Here is a 15,451-nt window from a genome sequence, read left to right on the forward strand (position 1 = left end):
AGTGTAGCAGGAAAATTAACAAGCAAAAATCTGTTATCCTATATACAAATAATGAACTAGAAAAGAGGAAATTATGAAAGTTACTATCTCACCAAAAATAAATGCCTGTGAATAAACCTTAACAAAGGAAGTGAAAGACTTTTATCATGAGATGACAAGAAAAAATGGAGTTACCTTGCTCATGGATGGGAAGAATCAACATTGTCAGAATGTCCATTTTATCCAAAACAATTTACATATTCAGTGCAATCACAATAAAAATCCCAATTCTTCAAAGAAATAGAACAATGATTACTAAAATTTGTATGGAGCTACATACACAGACATCTAAAAAACACCTAAAAGGCAAAGCTTTCCTGACTAAAAAGGTGAAAAAATAGAGGTATCACTCTTCTGGAATTCAAACTATACTATAAAGTCATAACATTCAAAACAACATGGGACTGCAACAAAAACAGACATAAAGACCAGTGGAATAGAATTAAGAGTTCAGAAATAAGCCAACACATTGTGGACAACTAATATATAACAAAGGTGCAAAGTACACACACTGGAATGAGGAAAGACTCTTCAATAAGTGATGTTGAGGAAACTGTAATGCCACATGCAAAAGAATGAAGCTAGATGACTAGCTCACATCACATACAAAAATTAAGTCAAAATTGACAAAAAATTTTTATGTGAAACTTGAAGCCATAAATACAAAAAAGAAAACATAGGTAAAACACTCATCTACAGAACCTGGAAAATAAAGGGAAAAATAAGCAAATGGAACTACTAATAACTCAAAATTTTCTGTACAGAGATAGTGACAGAAAAAAGACACTCTACTGAACTGGAGAAAATATTTCCACATCATATATCTGATAAAGGATTAATACTGAAGATCTACAGAACACTTACACAACTCAACAAAAAGAAAACCACTCAGGGCCCTCCCTGGTGGCACAGTGGGTTAAAGCACAGCACAAAGAAGCTTAAGCCACTTCCGCATGAGTTCGACCCCCGCCTGCCCTGGAGGAGATCCACATGGGGCGGCAGACCTCTCCTGACACGCCTGCTGCTCCCCTCAGCAGTGTACTTCGCGATCTGCCTGTTCTGTACCCTGCTCTGTCTCTGGTGAATTCTCTCACCCTCCACATCTCTGGCCTGTACCCCAGTTCTGTATGAATAAATAAATAAATCTTTAAAAAAAGAAAAAGAAAAAGAAAACCACTCAATCAAATAAATGGGCAGAAAAGTGAAATAGGCATTTCTTTTTTTTTAAGATTTATTTATCTGTGCATAGAAAACTGGGATACAAGCCAGAGGTTCAGAGGTGGTGAGAAGATTCACCAGAGACAGAATAGGGAGCAGAACAAATAAATCTATGAAGTGCATTGCTGAAGGGGGCAGCGGACGGGTCAGGAGAGATCTACCATGCCGTGTGGATCACCTCCTGGGTCAGAAATTGAACTTGCACTGCAGTGGCTGCAGCCAGCTTGCAGTGCTGCACCCTAACTTGTTGCACCACCAGGGAGGGCCCAAAATAGGCATTTCTACAAAGAACTGTAGATGTCCAACAGACATATGGAAAAAAAAAAAAAAAAGGTTTGTCACTGCTTATTGTTATGGAAATGCAAATTAAAACCACAAGATACCACCTCACACCTGTGAGAATGGCCCGTATCAATAAAACCACAAACAAGTGCTGGCAAGGGTGTAGCCCAAAAGGAATCCTCTTACACTACTGGTGGGAATGCAGACTGGTCTATCCCCTATGGAAAAAAAATTAGTATTTTGAGGAATTCCACTCTTAAGTATCTACCCAAAGACAGAAAAATATTAATTCAAAAGAAAACCTGCATGCCTATGTTTATTACACCACTATTTAAAAAGCCAACATATGAAAACAACATAAATGTCAAGAAGATATGGTACATGTTTATACAATGGAAAACTACTCAGTGATCAAAAACGATAAACTCACGTCACTTGTGGCAACATAGATGAAACTGGAAGGGATTATTCTGAACAGTACTGGATGACTTATTTCTATATGGAATCTAGAGAAACCAAACAAAAGATCAAACAAAAGACAAACTATAAGGCTTGATCCCATAGATCTGAGACACCCCAGGGGATGGAGTGAGGTGGAAAGGGAGAGAACAGAGAACAGGTGACCAGAGTATGGTGGAGGTTAGTCCAGGAATGTGGACAATTTGGTGGTGGAAATCAATGGTGACCTCATCAGGGAGAAGAAATGCTATAATGTGAAAAAATAAACAAGAATGTAAACAAATTAAAAACACACAAAGAGGTAAATATGATGATATGATCTTTCATCATATTTATACAATATTAATATACTATTACCTATATATTAGATTGTAGTCAATACACACAAGTTTCTCTAAAGTTTTTGGTTATATCTGTCTGCCCTATTTGAAAAAAAGGGAGGCCCATAAGTTAAAATAAAGTACAAATACAGATTTAACACATTTACACTAAAATAAATATTAATTTAAATAAGAAGATATAAATGAGGACAATGAAAATATAATTGTAATGGAGATAGAGGGAAAATGCAACATCAGGTACTCAGGTCTGTTTTCCCTACACAAAAATAACACAAGTATTACAATTCATAAAGCAAACATCCATAGGCACATCCAGGCATCACCTGATGTGATACTCCCTAAAGCATTTGGCATGAACACCCTTCTGACACTTCTCGCAGCGAGTATTGGTCTGTGAGTGGCAGAGGGCACACCGAGTCCTTTTTTCTTGGTGGATGATCCAGTGACCAATCATATCAAAGCGACTCTCAGTTTCCAGGCGCCTGCTTCGCCTCCCCTGGGATGATGTATCTGCATTGCTTTCCAAATATACACAGGCCACGTATCTTCGGAACGCCAACAGGTCCACCTGGGCATCATGGGAGCAGATCCGGTGTAGCTGCCATGCATTGTTGAGGGCAGCATCAATGACATAGCCAATGAAGCTTGAGTACCACTTCATGCCTCGAATCTTCACCTTGTATTTGGCAATGTTCTGGTCCATCCGGCCAACACCTCCTACCTTCTCCTGGTACAATTTCACTAGAGATGGCTGATGGACCTGGGTCCGTGGTTTGGCTGCTCCCGAGTGATGACTGGTCAGCCCCACAGGCTCTATGCCCACAGCATTAGAGCAGATATTGACCACACTGCTATCATGCCAGCGACACACAATAATCTCATCACTCTCATCAACTTTGTAATCAAATGTTCCTTTCTTCATTTTCTTTAGTTCTTTAACATCTTTAAGGGGGCAACACTCAGTCTTATACTCACGAACAGTTCCTGTGGCCTTTATCCCCTTTTTCCTCAAAATGGACATCAGTTTGAAACTTGTAAAAACCTTGTCAAAAAATATGTGGTATGGCAGACAGCCACGCTCCTGAAGCGCATCTACAAACTTTACCACCATACTACCTCCTAGGTCCAAGCCCCTGTCTGGTTTGGTGAACAATGTGCCTTGCGATGGCTCAAACCACACTAAATAGCCTGTGCTGGTGGTCCCACACCAGATCTTGTAGCCTAGGCGCATGGGCTTCCCCACAGGCAGTTGCTTAGAACCCCGATGGCCAAAGTATTCACACATGGACTCACCAAAACTGTAGAACTCTTCTAAGGGAGCATGCTTCTGGAAATTGCAGTTCATTCGGACAATGAGAGGTCTGATCTTAGCAAACCTATCACTTTCATCCAGCTCATTGTTATCTGCAAAATGCAGGTATGAGAAGATCAGTTCAAATCTGTCCCTTCTAATTGCATCAGCTACAAGATGATGATGTGAATCAGGAGATGTTTCCCAAAACATCCTCCTCCGTGGATAAGAGATATACCCACTTAAAATCAAAATGCCTAACACACACTTTAATTCCTGGATAGTAAGACTCAGGTTGACGTTTTTCTGCCAAGCATATCGATTGGTTTCATTAACGATGAAATTAATTGTTCCTTCATCAAAAAACAATTCAAAGAGTCCTACAGGACTCAGCTCCTGACTTTTGAGATCCTCCATGTGAGGATCTGATGCTGTCCAACTACTGAAGTCTGGCTGTATATCTCTTTTGGTCCAAACACGCTGAGGTTCCACTATTGTCTTCAGTTTCTTTGTGGCTGGCTGTATCTGTAGGTCAACCTCTTCTTTCCCATGGATGGAATCCTCAGGCACAACTGAAGCATGGAGCACACTACCAGGCAGGTGGACATCTCGCCAGCCATCCTCATCACCTGAGTCCTCGTCAGTAAAATCCCCTGCAGCATTATCAGGTGGGGTAATAAAGATCTCTTCTTTGCTGTAGCCAGATTCCTCCTCCAGTGCATTCAGAATCTCAAGCAGCTTTGTGGATTTTAGCTTTAAACTGGTACCTTTCCCAGAGGTGAGTCCACTACAACAGGAAACAGAAGAGGGAGCCATTGAGGGAAGCCAGTGCTTCAGCAAAATACAAAATAAAAAACAACAAAAAAATCCGTTAAAGAACCACCCCAGAAGAGAGCACTGCATAGCATCTGAGCTTGAATGGTATTTAAGACCTGACATCATCATCAGGCACAGTGCCTGATAAGTAAGTTTTCCAGACAAACACAGATTATTCTTCAAGTGCAGAAGTATTTATTTGAGGGGAGGCAAGAGAAGTCACATATTTCTTTTCCTTCTAAAATAAAATATTCTGAATAGAGGATAAATCCAGGGGCCACAGTCATTACCAACGGACCACAGTGTGTGGGTAGCTGTAGTAATACACACTATAGTCTCCTCAGTCAGTGGCCCCAACATCTGTCTTCATACTTCTGTTTTACTAATCCCTACCCTTTCTCTTATTCATTTGGCAATAAAAATTTCCCACATCCCAAATTTTCAAAATCTCCCTATTTTAACTCTCACTTTTCAAATACAGGGTCCAATTGGATTTTCAGGTGGTTTCCTTCATATATGACATCTTTCTGCTACTCGAACTATCATTGGTGGCTGTAGGAACAAAAAAAAATGGCAAGAGATTCTTGTATTTAATGAGCACTGATTGTGAGCAGGTACTGCCCAGGGACTGGCAGTGGGGACATGCTACACAATATCTGCATGTCACTTACTCTGTTCACCATCTTACTGATGACAACAGGTCAACAACCAAGTAGTTAAGCAGGATGGAATTAGGTAGGGATGGAGAAGGTCATCCTTTATCCTGGATAAGGGGTAGAGTGTAATAAAGGAGAAGGACTAGGGGTACTATTTTAGATAGATGATGGTGAGGTTCATAGGGTAGATGGTCTAGAAGAGATGACTGAGTAGATTCTACAAAAGAAACAGGGAGAGAGAAAAAAACTGGTAATCTGCAGACACAGTGAGGTGAGGAAAAAAGAGTAAAACAGGTGGCCAGAACACACCTATTTTCTAAGAGGCTCTGATCAAAATGTCTCTCTATATTTAGCCATCACTGGGGATGGAAGAGAGTAGTGAGGAACCAGAAATATTATTGCCTGTTCTGCCAAGATGGACACTGCAGCTTTCCAGGTTTTGACCTGTGTGACAACAATCCTATTTTTAAGAGACAATATAGGTATTATTGTTACAGAGTAGCCCAGAGTAAACTTGGGCTGCCTATCAGTGGGTCCTAATTTTCTGCAGACACACACAAAAAAGTAATGGGTTTATTTACCAAAAGGGGAAAGGAAAGGAACCACCTAAGGAAAGAGAGGAAAAAGTAACTAGAATATCTTACCAGCTCAGTTAACTTAGAGCTCTAGTAACAAACTAAAACTGCTAGCCCCCATACAAAGATTGAGAACCGTTGCTCCAGAGAGAGAAAGCCATCACCTTTCCAGAGCAATAGTTGGAAAACCACTCTCTATTTATCCCCCAACGTCCCAGAATGCCTGCTTAGCTCCGCCCTTGCGTTCTCGCAGTTCTCTCCTTGGTAATGCTGGGAGTTGTAGTTTTCCAATTACTGGAGTGAGGGGTGAAATCCAGAAAGCTGGAGTAGGGGGTGGAGTCCACAAAACTCTGCAGAATTTCTTTAGGACATCCTTCCCCTTAATATTACCTCTCTGAAGACTTTGGAGTTTAGATGCATTAAAGGAATACTCTAACCTCACTTTTCAGGCACTGACTACACTAGCTTCTATGCTGGAGGATGAAGTAGAGGTCTGAACTCTGAAGGTGTGAGGAATTTATCAAGTCCTGAGTAGAATAGAAAAGGAGATCTTCCATGGTCCTTGGACTGAGCCAGGTTCTCAGCCACCATCTCCACACCTCTCCTTCCCTGACATCACCAGATTACTAGCCGGAGATCCAGACATGCCCAGGTGGGGTTTCTAGCAATCTCACCACCAGAGCTGCAGTTGATTCCCAGGTCCTAAACATCTTCTACACATAACATTCAAACCCTTATAGAAAAGCCTGCAGTCCCGGGTCAACTGTCTTAAGTCTTGAAAGATGAGTATTGTAAATCATATTTTTAGGCCAAGTGTAGATACTAGTACAATATCATCTGACCCCACCACACACACACACATCCTGTTTAAAGATAGGTTTGCCCTCTCTTTAACCTTGTCCACTACCTCTTCTCATTTTTGCTTCTCATACACCAAGTAGTCAATGAAGCCAGAGGACTAAAAGCCAAAATTGTCATAGACTTGGCCACTCAAAATCAGAGGAATAAATGCTTATGTAATTGTGACCAGAACTTTGTCACCTCACCAGTGGGAGCCAGTAGGAGCAGTTCTTTCAACCCGCTGCTTCACCATAAGTCAGCTGTGCTCTCCAGAGAACTTTTTTTTTTTTTTAAGATTTATTTAATTGCATACAGAACTGGGGTACAGGCCAGAGGTGCAGGGGCGGTGAAAGGACCCACCAGAGACAGAGTGGGGAGCAGAACAGGCAGATCAACGAAGTACACTGCTGAGGGGAGCAGTGGGTGGGCCAAATGAGGTCTGCCACGCCATGTGGTCACCTCCCGGGCAGGTGGGGATAAAACTCATGCCAAGGTGGCTTTAGCCTCTCAGTGCTGTGCTTTAACCCGCTGTTCCACCAGGGAGGGCCACTCCCCACAGAACTTTTATATAATGGTGTACTACCTTGACTGTGGAAGGGACCAATCAGGTGTGAGCTATGAACTTATTGGTGTTAAATGGTCCAATCAGGCACAGGATTGAAAAATGTTCCAATCAGAGTTTTGTTACCAAGACCCAGCTGCCTCAAGAGCAAGTTTCAGCTGCAGCAGTGGTGTTCTTTAACCCTGCTGATCCACAAGTCTGTTGTGGTAGTTGCTCCTCAGAGCCTTTTTATGTAACAGTATTCTTTCTGGATCGTGAAATGGACCAATCAGGTGCTAGGAGTTGATTGGTAAATGGTCCAATGAGCCACAGGATTGACAAACGATCCAGTAAGACCTGTGAGTGGGGGCATCCTGAAAGAGGATACAAGACTGGCTAGAAGAGAGCTGGGGCTAGTCCTCCCTGGTGGTGCAGCAGGTTAAAGCATAGCACTGCAAGCAGGCCACATACACTTCAGTGCGAGTTCAATCCCCCAACCTGGAGGTGACCACATGGTACAGCAGGCCTCTCCCGTTTAGCCCACTACTCCCCTCAGCAGTGTACTTCATCAATCAATCTGCCTATTCTGCTCTCCATACTGTCTCAGGTGAATCCTCTCACACTCCTGCACCTCTGCCTGTACCCCAGTTCTTCATGCATAAATAAATAAATCTTAAAAAGAAAAAAGAAGAGAGCTGGGAGAGAGAAGATGCTAGCCTCAAAAGGGGAGAGATAACACCAGCCTCCAAATGAAGAAGAGGGGGAAGACTCTGCTCCTGGCCTCCAAAGAAGGAAGAAAAGTATCCAGCAGCTGATCTCCAAGAAGAGAAGTTGAAGGATTCTCAGGGACTGGATCAAAGGCCCTGGGCATGAAGTCTCAAAGAGCTGTTGATTGCCGGTGTAATCCAACAACTCACAAAGAGCTGTTAACAAAATGTGTCACTCACACAACCTCTGAGGGACCAGTAGTGACCATCACTATTGGCCAGTGCTGTCCAGCACACCTGTGACCAGTGGTGACCATCACTGACACTATCTGAATGAGACAGTCAGCCACTTGTGGATATAATAAATACTTTGTTTACTATGTTTACAAAATAAAACCCATGGTTGTTGTTCTTGGAGCCTGATGGGGTACTGTTTTTATTAGGCTACTCCTTGGTTTTGGTTTTTGGCTTTTTGGGGCTTTTTGGTGGTTCTCTGGTCTCACAGCTCAGGCAGATGTATGGCCATTCTATCCTTCCATCTGTCTTCCCATCTTGTTACCCTGTTTCCCTATCCACCCATTTCATCAAACAGCACTCCTACCTTGAGGTGGAAGCCATGGCGAACTGGAAACGCAAGGTTATCTTTATAGAGAATTTAAGAATCTGAAAAACAAAGGAAGTCCATTTTAAAAATATTGTTTATTAATAAACAAGGCAATAGGATCTTCTCTACTTCTCTATTTAAGAGAAAAGGTTTATCAACAACCAGAGAGAAACAGCTTGAGAACATGGAAACATCTAGTCTGGCTGGCCAGGGGGAGTAAAAACAATCTCCCTCACATCATATCTCGCAACACATAATTTTTAGGGCAGGATTTTCCATGGTCAGAATCATTACTGGGAATCTGGGTTGGGAAAGACTTTGTTGTAGTGTTTATCCATTGTGTCATGGGATGCTTAGCAGCAGTCCTTACCTCTACTCAAGAGATAGTAGTGGAAAACTCATCCTTACCAGTTGTAAAAATCAAAAATGTTTCCACTGGTTAAAACAAGAAGAAATAAAGAATTTCTATAACAAAAAAAAAAAAAAAGAAAAAGAAAAAACAAGGAATCCAAATACTAAATGAGCAAAGAAGCTGAGTAGGTATTTCTCCAAAGTAGATATGTGCACAGTATATATACACACATAAAATGGTCAAAAGCATTTAAAAAGATGCTTATTGTCTAAACATTATAATACTACAATGAAATATTGCCTCACACAGAAGTCTACTACCCAAAATAAACAAACGAACCAAAAAAGAACATAGAAGATAACAAATGATAGAAAAGGTAAGGGGAAATTGAAACCCTTATTACTACTTGTGGGAAAGTAAAATATTGCACCACTATGTAAAGCAGGATGGTGTTTCCCCAAGAAATTAAACAGAATGATCTAGCAACCCTGTCTCTGGGAATGTAGCCCCCCAAAAATGAAAGTAGATTCATCCATGATCACAACAGCATTTTTACAATGGCAGAAATGTGTGTTCAATTCAAATGACCATAGACAAATGAATGGATAAAGAATATGTAATGTGCTGTTAAAAAGGTACAGAGGTCATCTAGATTACTGTTACATCACAAGGAAAAAACAACTTTCCAAAATCAAACCACAAACAGATAAAGGTTGTATCTCTCTCTCAGAGAGTCAAATTGTCACAATAAAGAAAATTAAAGAGATGGAAGAAAATGTGGAAAGTAAATCAAAGTAATATTCAAGAGAACTCAAAAAAACTAATCAAAGATATACAGCAAAACTCAGATAAATGAATGAATGACCTGAAAAATGTAGTGAACAGAAAATAAAAACTGAAGCTTTAAATTAAAAAAAAAATAAATACAGATTCAGGATGCAGAAAAAACCCCACAAAAGATGTGATTAAAAATGTTAAAGAAGGGCCCTCCCTGGTGGCGCAGCGGGTTAAAGCACAGCACTGAGAGGCTAAAGCCACTTCAGCATGAGTTCGATTCCCGCCTGCCCCGGAGGAGGAGACCACATGGCGTGGCAGACCTCTCCTGACCGGCCCGCTGTTCCCCTCAGCAGTGTACTTCGTCGATCTGCCTGTTCTGCTCCCCACTCTGTCTCTGGTGAATCCTCTCACTGCCCCTGAGCCTCTGGCCTATACCCCAGTTCTGTATGTACAAATAAATAAATCTTAAAAAAAAAATGTGAAAGAAAGACTTTAAACCAGGACAAGATGGCGGCAGAGTAAAGATGCTAAGGTCACTGAGCCCAGGCTCACACAGGAATTTAGGACTGAAACGGAAAATTGACTTACGTAACTACAAGTTTCAACCAAAATGAGAACACCCTGGACTCACTAGAAGGAAGATAACTGAGGGAGAATTGGCAATAGAGGAGTTGCAATAAGAGAACTGCCCCCCAGGGAGAACTCAGGTGCCTGGAAGTTTGGTGGGCTGCGGAAGCTGCTTTGCCCCTCGCTAAAGCCCTGGAGGTGAAGGGAGACGGCTGAACTTGGTGAGTGGAGCCCAGACTAAGGAAAGAAAGCAAATGTGATTCGGAGCACCTGGGTTTTGCACAAAGCTGCTGATGGACCAGCTTGACCAGCTCTGGAACGGGCAAGATGGCAGCAGAGTAAAGACACCGAGACAGCTATGTCCAAGCTCGCACAGGATTATATAAAAACAGACTACAGACTTACATGCTACAATTTCAACCAAATAAGAACACCCTGGACTCACTAGAAGGATGATAACTGAGGGAGAACTGGCGATTGGGGAGTTCCGATAAGGGTACTCCTACCCAGAAAAGCCACTGACAGGACATGCTGAATACTGCAACTCCGATTGATCAAGGAACATCCAGGCTCTAGCACCGCAGATGGAGGCTTCCTGCACATTCCGCTCAGTGAGTAGAACCAAGCCAGGGGGAAAACACTGTACAAGTGAGCACATAAAGCCTGGGGGATGTGGGGAAAAATCTGGTGATCTGGTAACAGGGGCAGTAGCAAGGGTGGCAACGCTTTCACCCACCCCTCAGCATAGGCCTGCAGGCTTACGCCCGGCATTAGTCACTAAGGCAGGGCCAGCAAGTTCACAAAGACCCTGAGATAAAAGGGGGGGGGGCAGTCTGAATCAAAACAGGCCCATTAACACTCCCCCAAGTGGTAGGGAAAGACTTCTCAGATAAAGACTGCTCTGTGATTGGGCCCAAACAGCCCTGGAGGCCTAGAGGGAGGTCTGACAGCCTGCACAACTGGGGGGTGTACAGAATAAGGACTCAAGGTGTTACTGAACAGCACTGGCCAGAAGATATGTGAGCCAGAAAGGCAGTGCCTTGCAAGGCTCACAGTGCTCAAAAATGAACACCAGTGACTGACTCAACCAAAGGTCCAGCTGCAACACTTCTAATGCAACCCCCCTCCAGGGCTGTATCCAAGCAAAGAGGGAACCCGGGACATCAGAAGGCTACAAAGATCAACAGACACCTTCCAGACAAGGACTCATCGAGTTACCAGAAGAAGAACACCACAAGAGAACCCTGAGCATCGCTGGCAGAGATGACACACATCATTCCTCACAGCAGGGACTGGAAAAACAGGAGATATTGAAACAAAACAAGGTTCAGAATACACTCCACAAATGAAGTGTCTGGAAGTCCCTCTGCCATCCCAGAAAGAACATACAGAAAGAACGTCGGTCAATAATAGCAACACCATTTCTCAACAAATAGAAAGTATTAGAAAATACACGATAGGGAAAAGAAGACAAACAAATACTCAAGCAAGTCCACAGGGGGGAAATTCACCACAAAAAGATCAGTCAACAAAAACCACCAAAGAAATAGAAGAACTGCTCAGCCTACCAGATAGAGAATTCAGAATCAGAAGGAAAAAAAATGAAATGAGGCAATCCATCAAGGAGTTGAAGAACACAAACAAGGAAATGAATCAAAGAAATGAAAGAAATGAAAAAGAAAAATAAAAGATATGAGACAAGCAAACAGCAACTGAAGAAAGAAAATGAGACATTAAAAAGGAAATAGAAGAATTGCAGGCAATGAAAAGGCCACTGGAGGAGATAAAGATTTCTGGGAAAAGTAATGAAAACAGAATAGAGGAAATGGAAGAACGAAACTGTGGCACACTCTCTGCCAACAGAGACGCCACGATATATCTTCTTCTGGACACTTTGTTCTTCTCCCTCACAAGCCTGCCTCCTGCCTGCTTCTCTCTCTCCCCCTGCTTGCTTGCTTCTCTTGCTCGCTCTAGCTTGCCTCCTCTCTGCTGCCCCCCACCCCCAGAGTCCGTTATGGCAGTTGCTTAAATAGCATTCATTGACCAATCAGAGCACTGCTCACATGTACAACAGGCAGGTTTGGCTGCTGAATCATGGGGCTGGGGTCCCGGGCACCCCGACATGAAGCAGCACCCTCGAAGACACAGGAACAAAGAGAATTAAAAAAGAAAGAGAAGTAAAAAGAAAAAGGAATGAAGAAACATATCAAGAACTATTTGACACAATTAGGAAAGGAAATATCAGAGTTATAGGTATCTCAAAAGGTGAAGTGAAAGGCTAAGGAATAGAGAAAATATTCACAGTGCTAATAGAAGAGAATTTCCCTAATATGAAGAAGGAGATGAAAGTAGACATCCAAGAAGCAAGAAGAACACCAAACTACAATGATCACAGGAGAAATACAGCAAAATATATCATAACAAAACTACCAAGAATTCAAGACAAGGAAAAGATAATGAGAATGACAAGAGAGAAGAAACAAATAACCTATAAAGGGAAACTAATCTGGATGACATCAGACTTCTATGAAGAAACACTATGGGCAAGAAGAGAGTGGAGGGACATTCTCAACAAACTCCAAAATATTAAATGTGAAACAAGAATACTCTATCCCACAAAGCCCTCCTTCCTCTACAAAGAAAGAATAAGGACAATTTCAGACAAAGAGTAACTCTACAATTTTGTCATGACTAAACCCCCACTCCAAAAACTACAAGAAACCCTCAAACCAATTTCAACAGAAGAATAAACAAGAGCAGTTCAAGGAATAAAAATACAAAAGGAACAAAATGGCATGCGTAGGTTCAGCTTATCAATATTATCTCTAAATGCAAATGGCTAAACTCATCAATAAAAACACATAGAGTTGCAGGATGCATTAAAAAACAGAACCCAACGTTCTGCTGTCTGCAGGAAACACATCTAACTGCAAAATATAAAAACAGATTGAAAATAAAAGGATGGAAAACAGTTCTACAATCAAATGGACAAATAAAGAAGGCAGGAACAGTTATATCAGATCAAATAGACTTCAAACTAAAAAAGGCTAAAAGAGACACAGAAGACCACTACATTATGATAAAGGGGACAACAGAATAAGAAGACATAACAACCATCAACATATATGCACCAAATGAAGAAGCACAGAAGTGTATCAGGAAACTATTGCCATCTATGAAAACATGTATCAAAGAAAATACAAATATAGCAGGAGACTTCAACACGCCATTCTCCACAATGGACTGATCAATAGACAAAAAAATAAGCAAAGACACTAAAGCTCTGAACAAGGACCTGGACAACATGGGTCTAACAGACATCTATAGAATACTGCACTCCAAAAAATCTGAATACACATTTTTCTCAAACCCACATGGATCATTCTCTAGGATTGACCACATACTGCGTCACAAGATAAATATCAATAGAAGCACTAAGATTGAAATCATACCAACTATTTTCTCAGACCATGAAGGAATCAAACTAGAAATAAACCATATGAGGAAGAAAAGAAACCCACCCACCATGTGGAGACTGAAGCCCACACTACTAGAGGACCACTGGATCAATGAGGAGATAAAAGAAGAAATCAAAAAATACCTGGAGAAGGACGACAATGATGACACAAATTTCCAAAATTTATGGGACACAATAAAAGCAGTTATAAGAGAAAAATATATAGCATTACAGGCTCACATAAAGAAACAAGAAATAACTCAAAGAAAAAACCTAATGTCTCCCCTTAAAGATCTGGATAAAGAAAAACAAAATAACCCAAAAGCCAGTAGAAGATAAGAAATAATAAAAGTCAAATCAGAAATAAATTAAATAGATGTTAGAAACCCCCCCCCCAAAAAATCAATGAAACCAAAAGCTGGTTCTTCAAAAAAATAAACAAGATAAACAGGCCACTAGCCAGGCTCACAAAGAAAAAAACAAGAGAAAGCACCAATAAACAAAATTATAAATGAAAGAGTAGAAATCACAACAGTTCCAGCAGAAATCAAAAGAATAATCAGAGGGTACTATGGACAATTACATGCAAACAAGTTTGACAATTTAGCAGAAATGGACAAATTCCTACAACTCTACAACCACCTAAAGCTAGATAAAGAAGAAACAGAACAACTAATTACAAGCAAGAAAATTGAAGAAGTAATCAAAACCCTCCCCAAAAATACAAGTCCAGGACCAGTTGGATTTACTAATGAATTTTATCTAATGTTCAGAAAGAACTAGTGCCTATTCTACACAGACTCATCCAAAAAATCAAAAAAGAAGGAAATCTACCACATACTTTCTATAAAGCCAACATCACACTAGTACCAAAACCTAACAAAGAAAACACACAAAAAAGAAAACTTCAGACCAATCTCCCTAATAAACACTGATGCAAAAATCCTCAACAAAATCTTCATCAACAGAATCCAACAATGCATTAAAACCATGACCAAGTGGGCTTTATCTCAGGCACACAAAGATGGTTCAACATCAGAAAATCAATTAATGTAATCCATCACATCAACCGACAGAAAAATAAAAACCACATAATCAGATCAATAGATGCAGAGAAGGCATTCAACAAAGTTCAACACCCATTTATGTTTAAAGCCCTCAAAATCCTTGGAATAGAAGGAACATTCCTCAACATGATAAAAGCTATATTTGATAAACCCACAGCCAATATCATCCTCAATAGAGAAAAGCTGAAAGCCTTTCCCTTGAGATCAGGAAGAAGACAAAGGTGTCCATTATGACCACTGCTCTTCAACATAACATTGGAAGTTCTATACAGAGCAATGAGACAGGAAAAAGACATAAAAGGAATCAGAAGAAACAGAAATTTTTAAAATATCCCCTTTTCATTTAAAACAGAAAGAATCAAATACCTGAGAATCAACCTAACAAAAGAGGCAAAGGACCTATACAAAGAAAATTACAAAACACTGTTAAAAGAAATATAAGAAGACACCATAAAATGGAAACACACCCCCTGCTCATGGATCAGGAGAATTAACATCATCAAAATGGCCATCCTACCAAAAATGATATACAGATTAAACACCATCTCAATAAAAGTCTCAATGACATTCTTCAAAGAAATAGAAAAAATATTGATGAGATTCATAAGGAACAACAACAGACCTCGAATAGCCAAAACTCTCATAACTACGAAGAAAGAGAATGGAGTCATTACAATCCCAAACTTCAAGCTATAGTATAAAGCCATAATAATCAAACCCCATGTACTGGAACAAGAACAGACATATAAACCAGTGGATTCAGATAGAAAACCCAGATATAAACCCACAGGTTTATGGACAGCTAATCTTTGACAAAGGAACAAATGGAAAAAAGAAAATTTGTTCAGCAAGTAGTGCTGGG

At 40.8% G+C, this 15,451-nt stretch overlaps 1 protein-coding gene across 1 annotated transcript; it reads right to left on the minus strand.

Annotated features, from left to right (window-relative positions):
* Nucleotides 1-2,658: 2,658 nt before the first annotated feature.
* On the minus strand, nt 2,659-8,383 carry PGBD2 (piggyBac transposable element derived 2). Its single transcript, XM_004695570.1, has 2 exons — nt 8,367-8,383; nt 2,659-4,417 (listed from the first exon to the last, which is right to left on the minus strand). Exons 1-2 carry the CDS (start codon nt 8,381-8,383, stop codon nt 2,659-2,661), a joined length of 1,776 nt encoding a protein of 591 aa, XP_004695627.1.
* Between the last annotated feature and the right edge of the window lie 7,068 nt (nt 8,384-15,451).

Source organism: Condylura cristata, unplaced genomic scaffold (genome assembly GCF_000260355.1).
Source record: "Condylura cristata isolate star-nosed mole 26May11 unplaced genomic scaffold, ConCri1.0 scaffold00071, whole genome shotgun sequence".
Taxonomy (NCBI): Eukaryota; Metazoa; Chordata; class Mammalia; order Eulipotyphla; family Talpidae; genus Condylura; species Condylura cristata.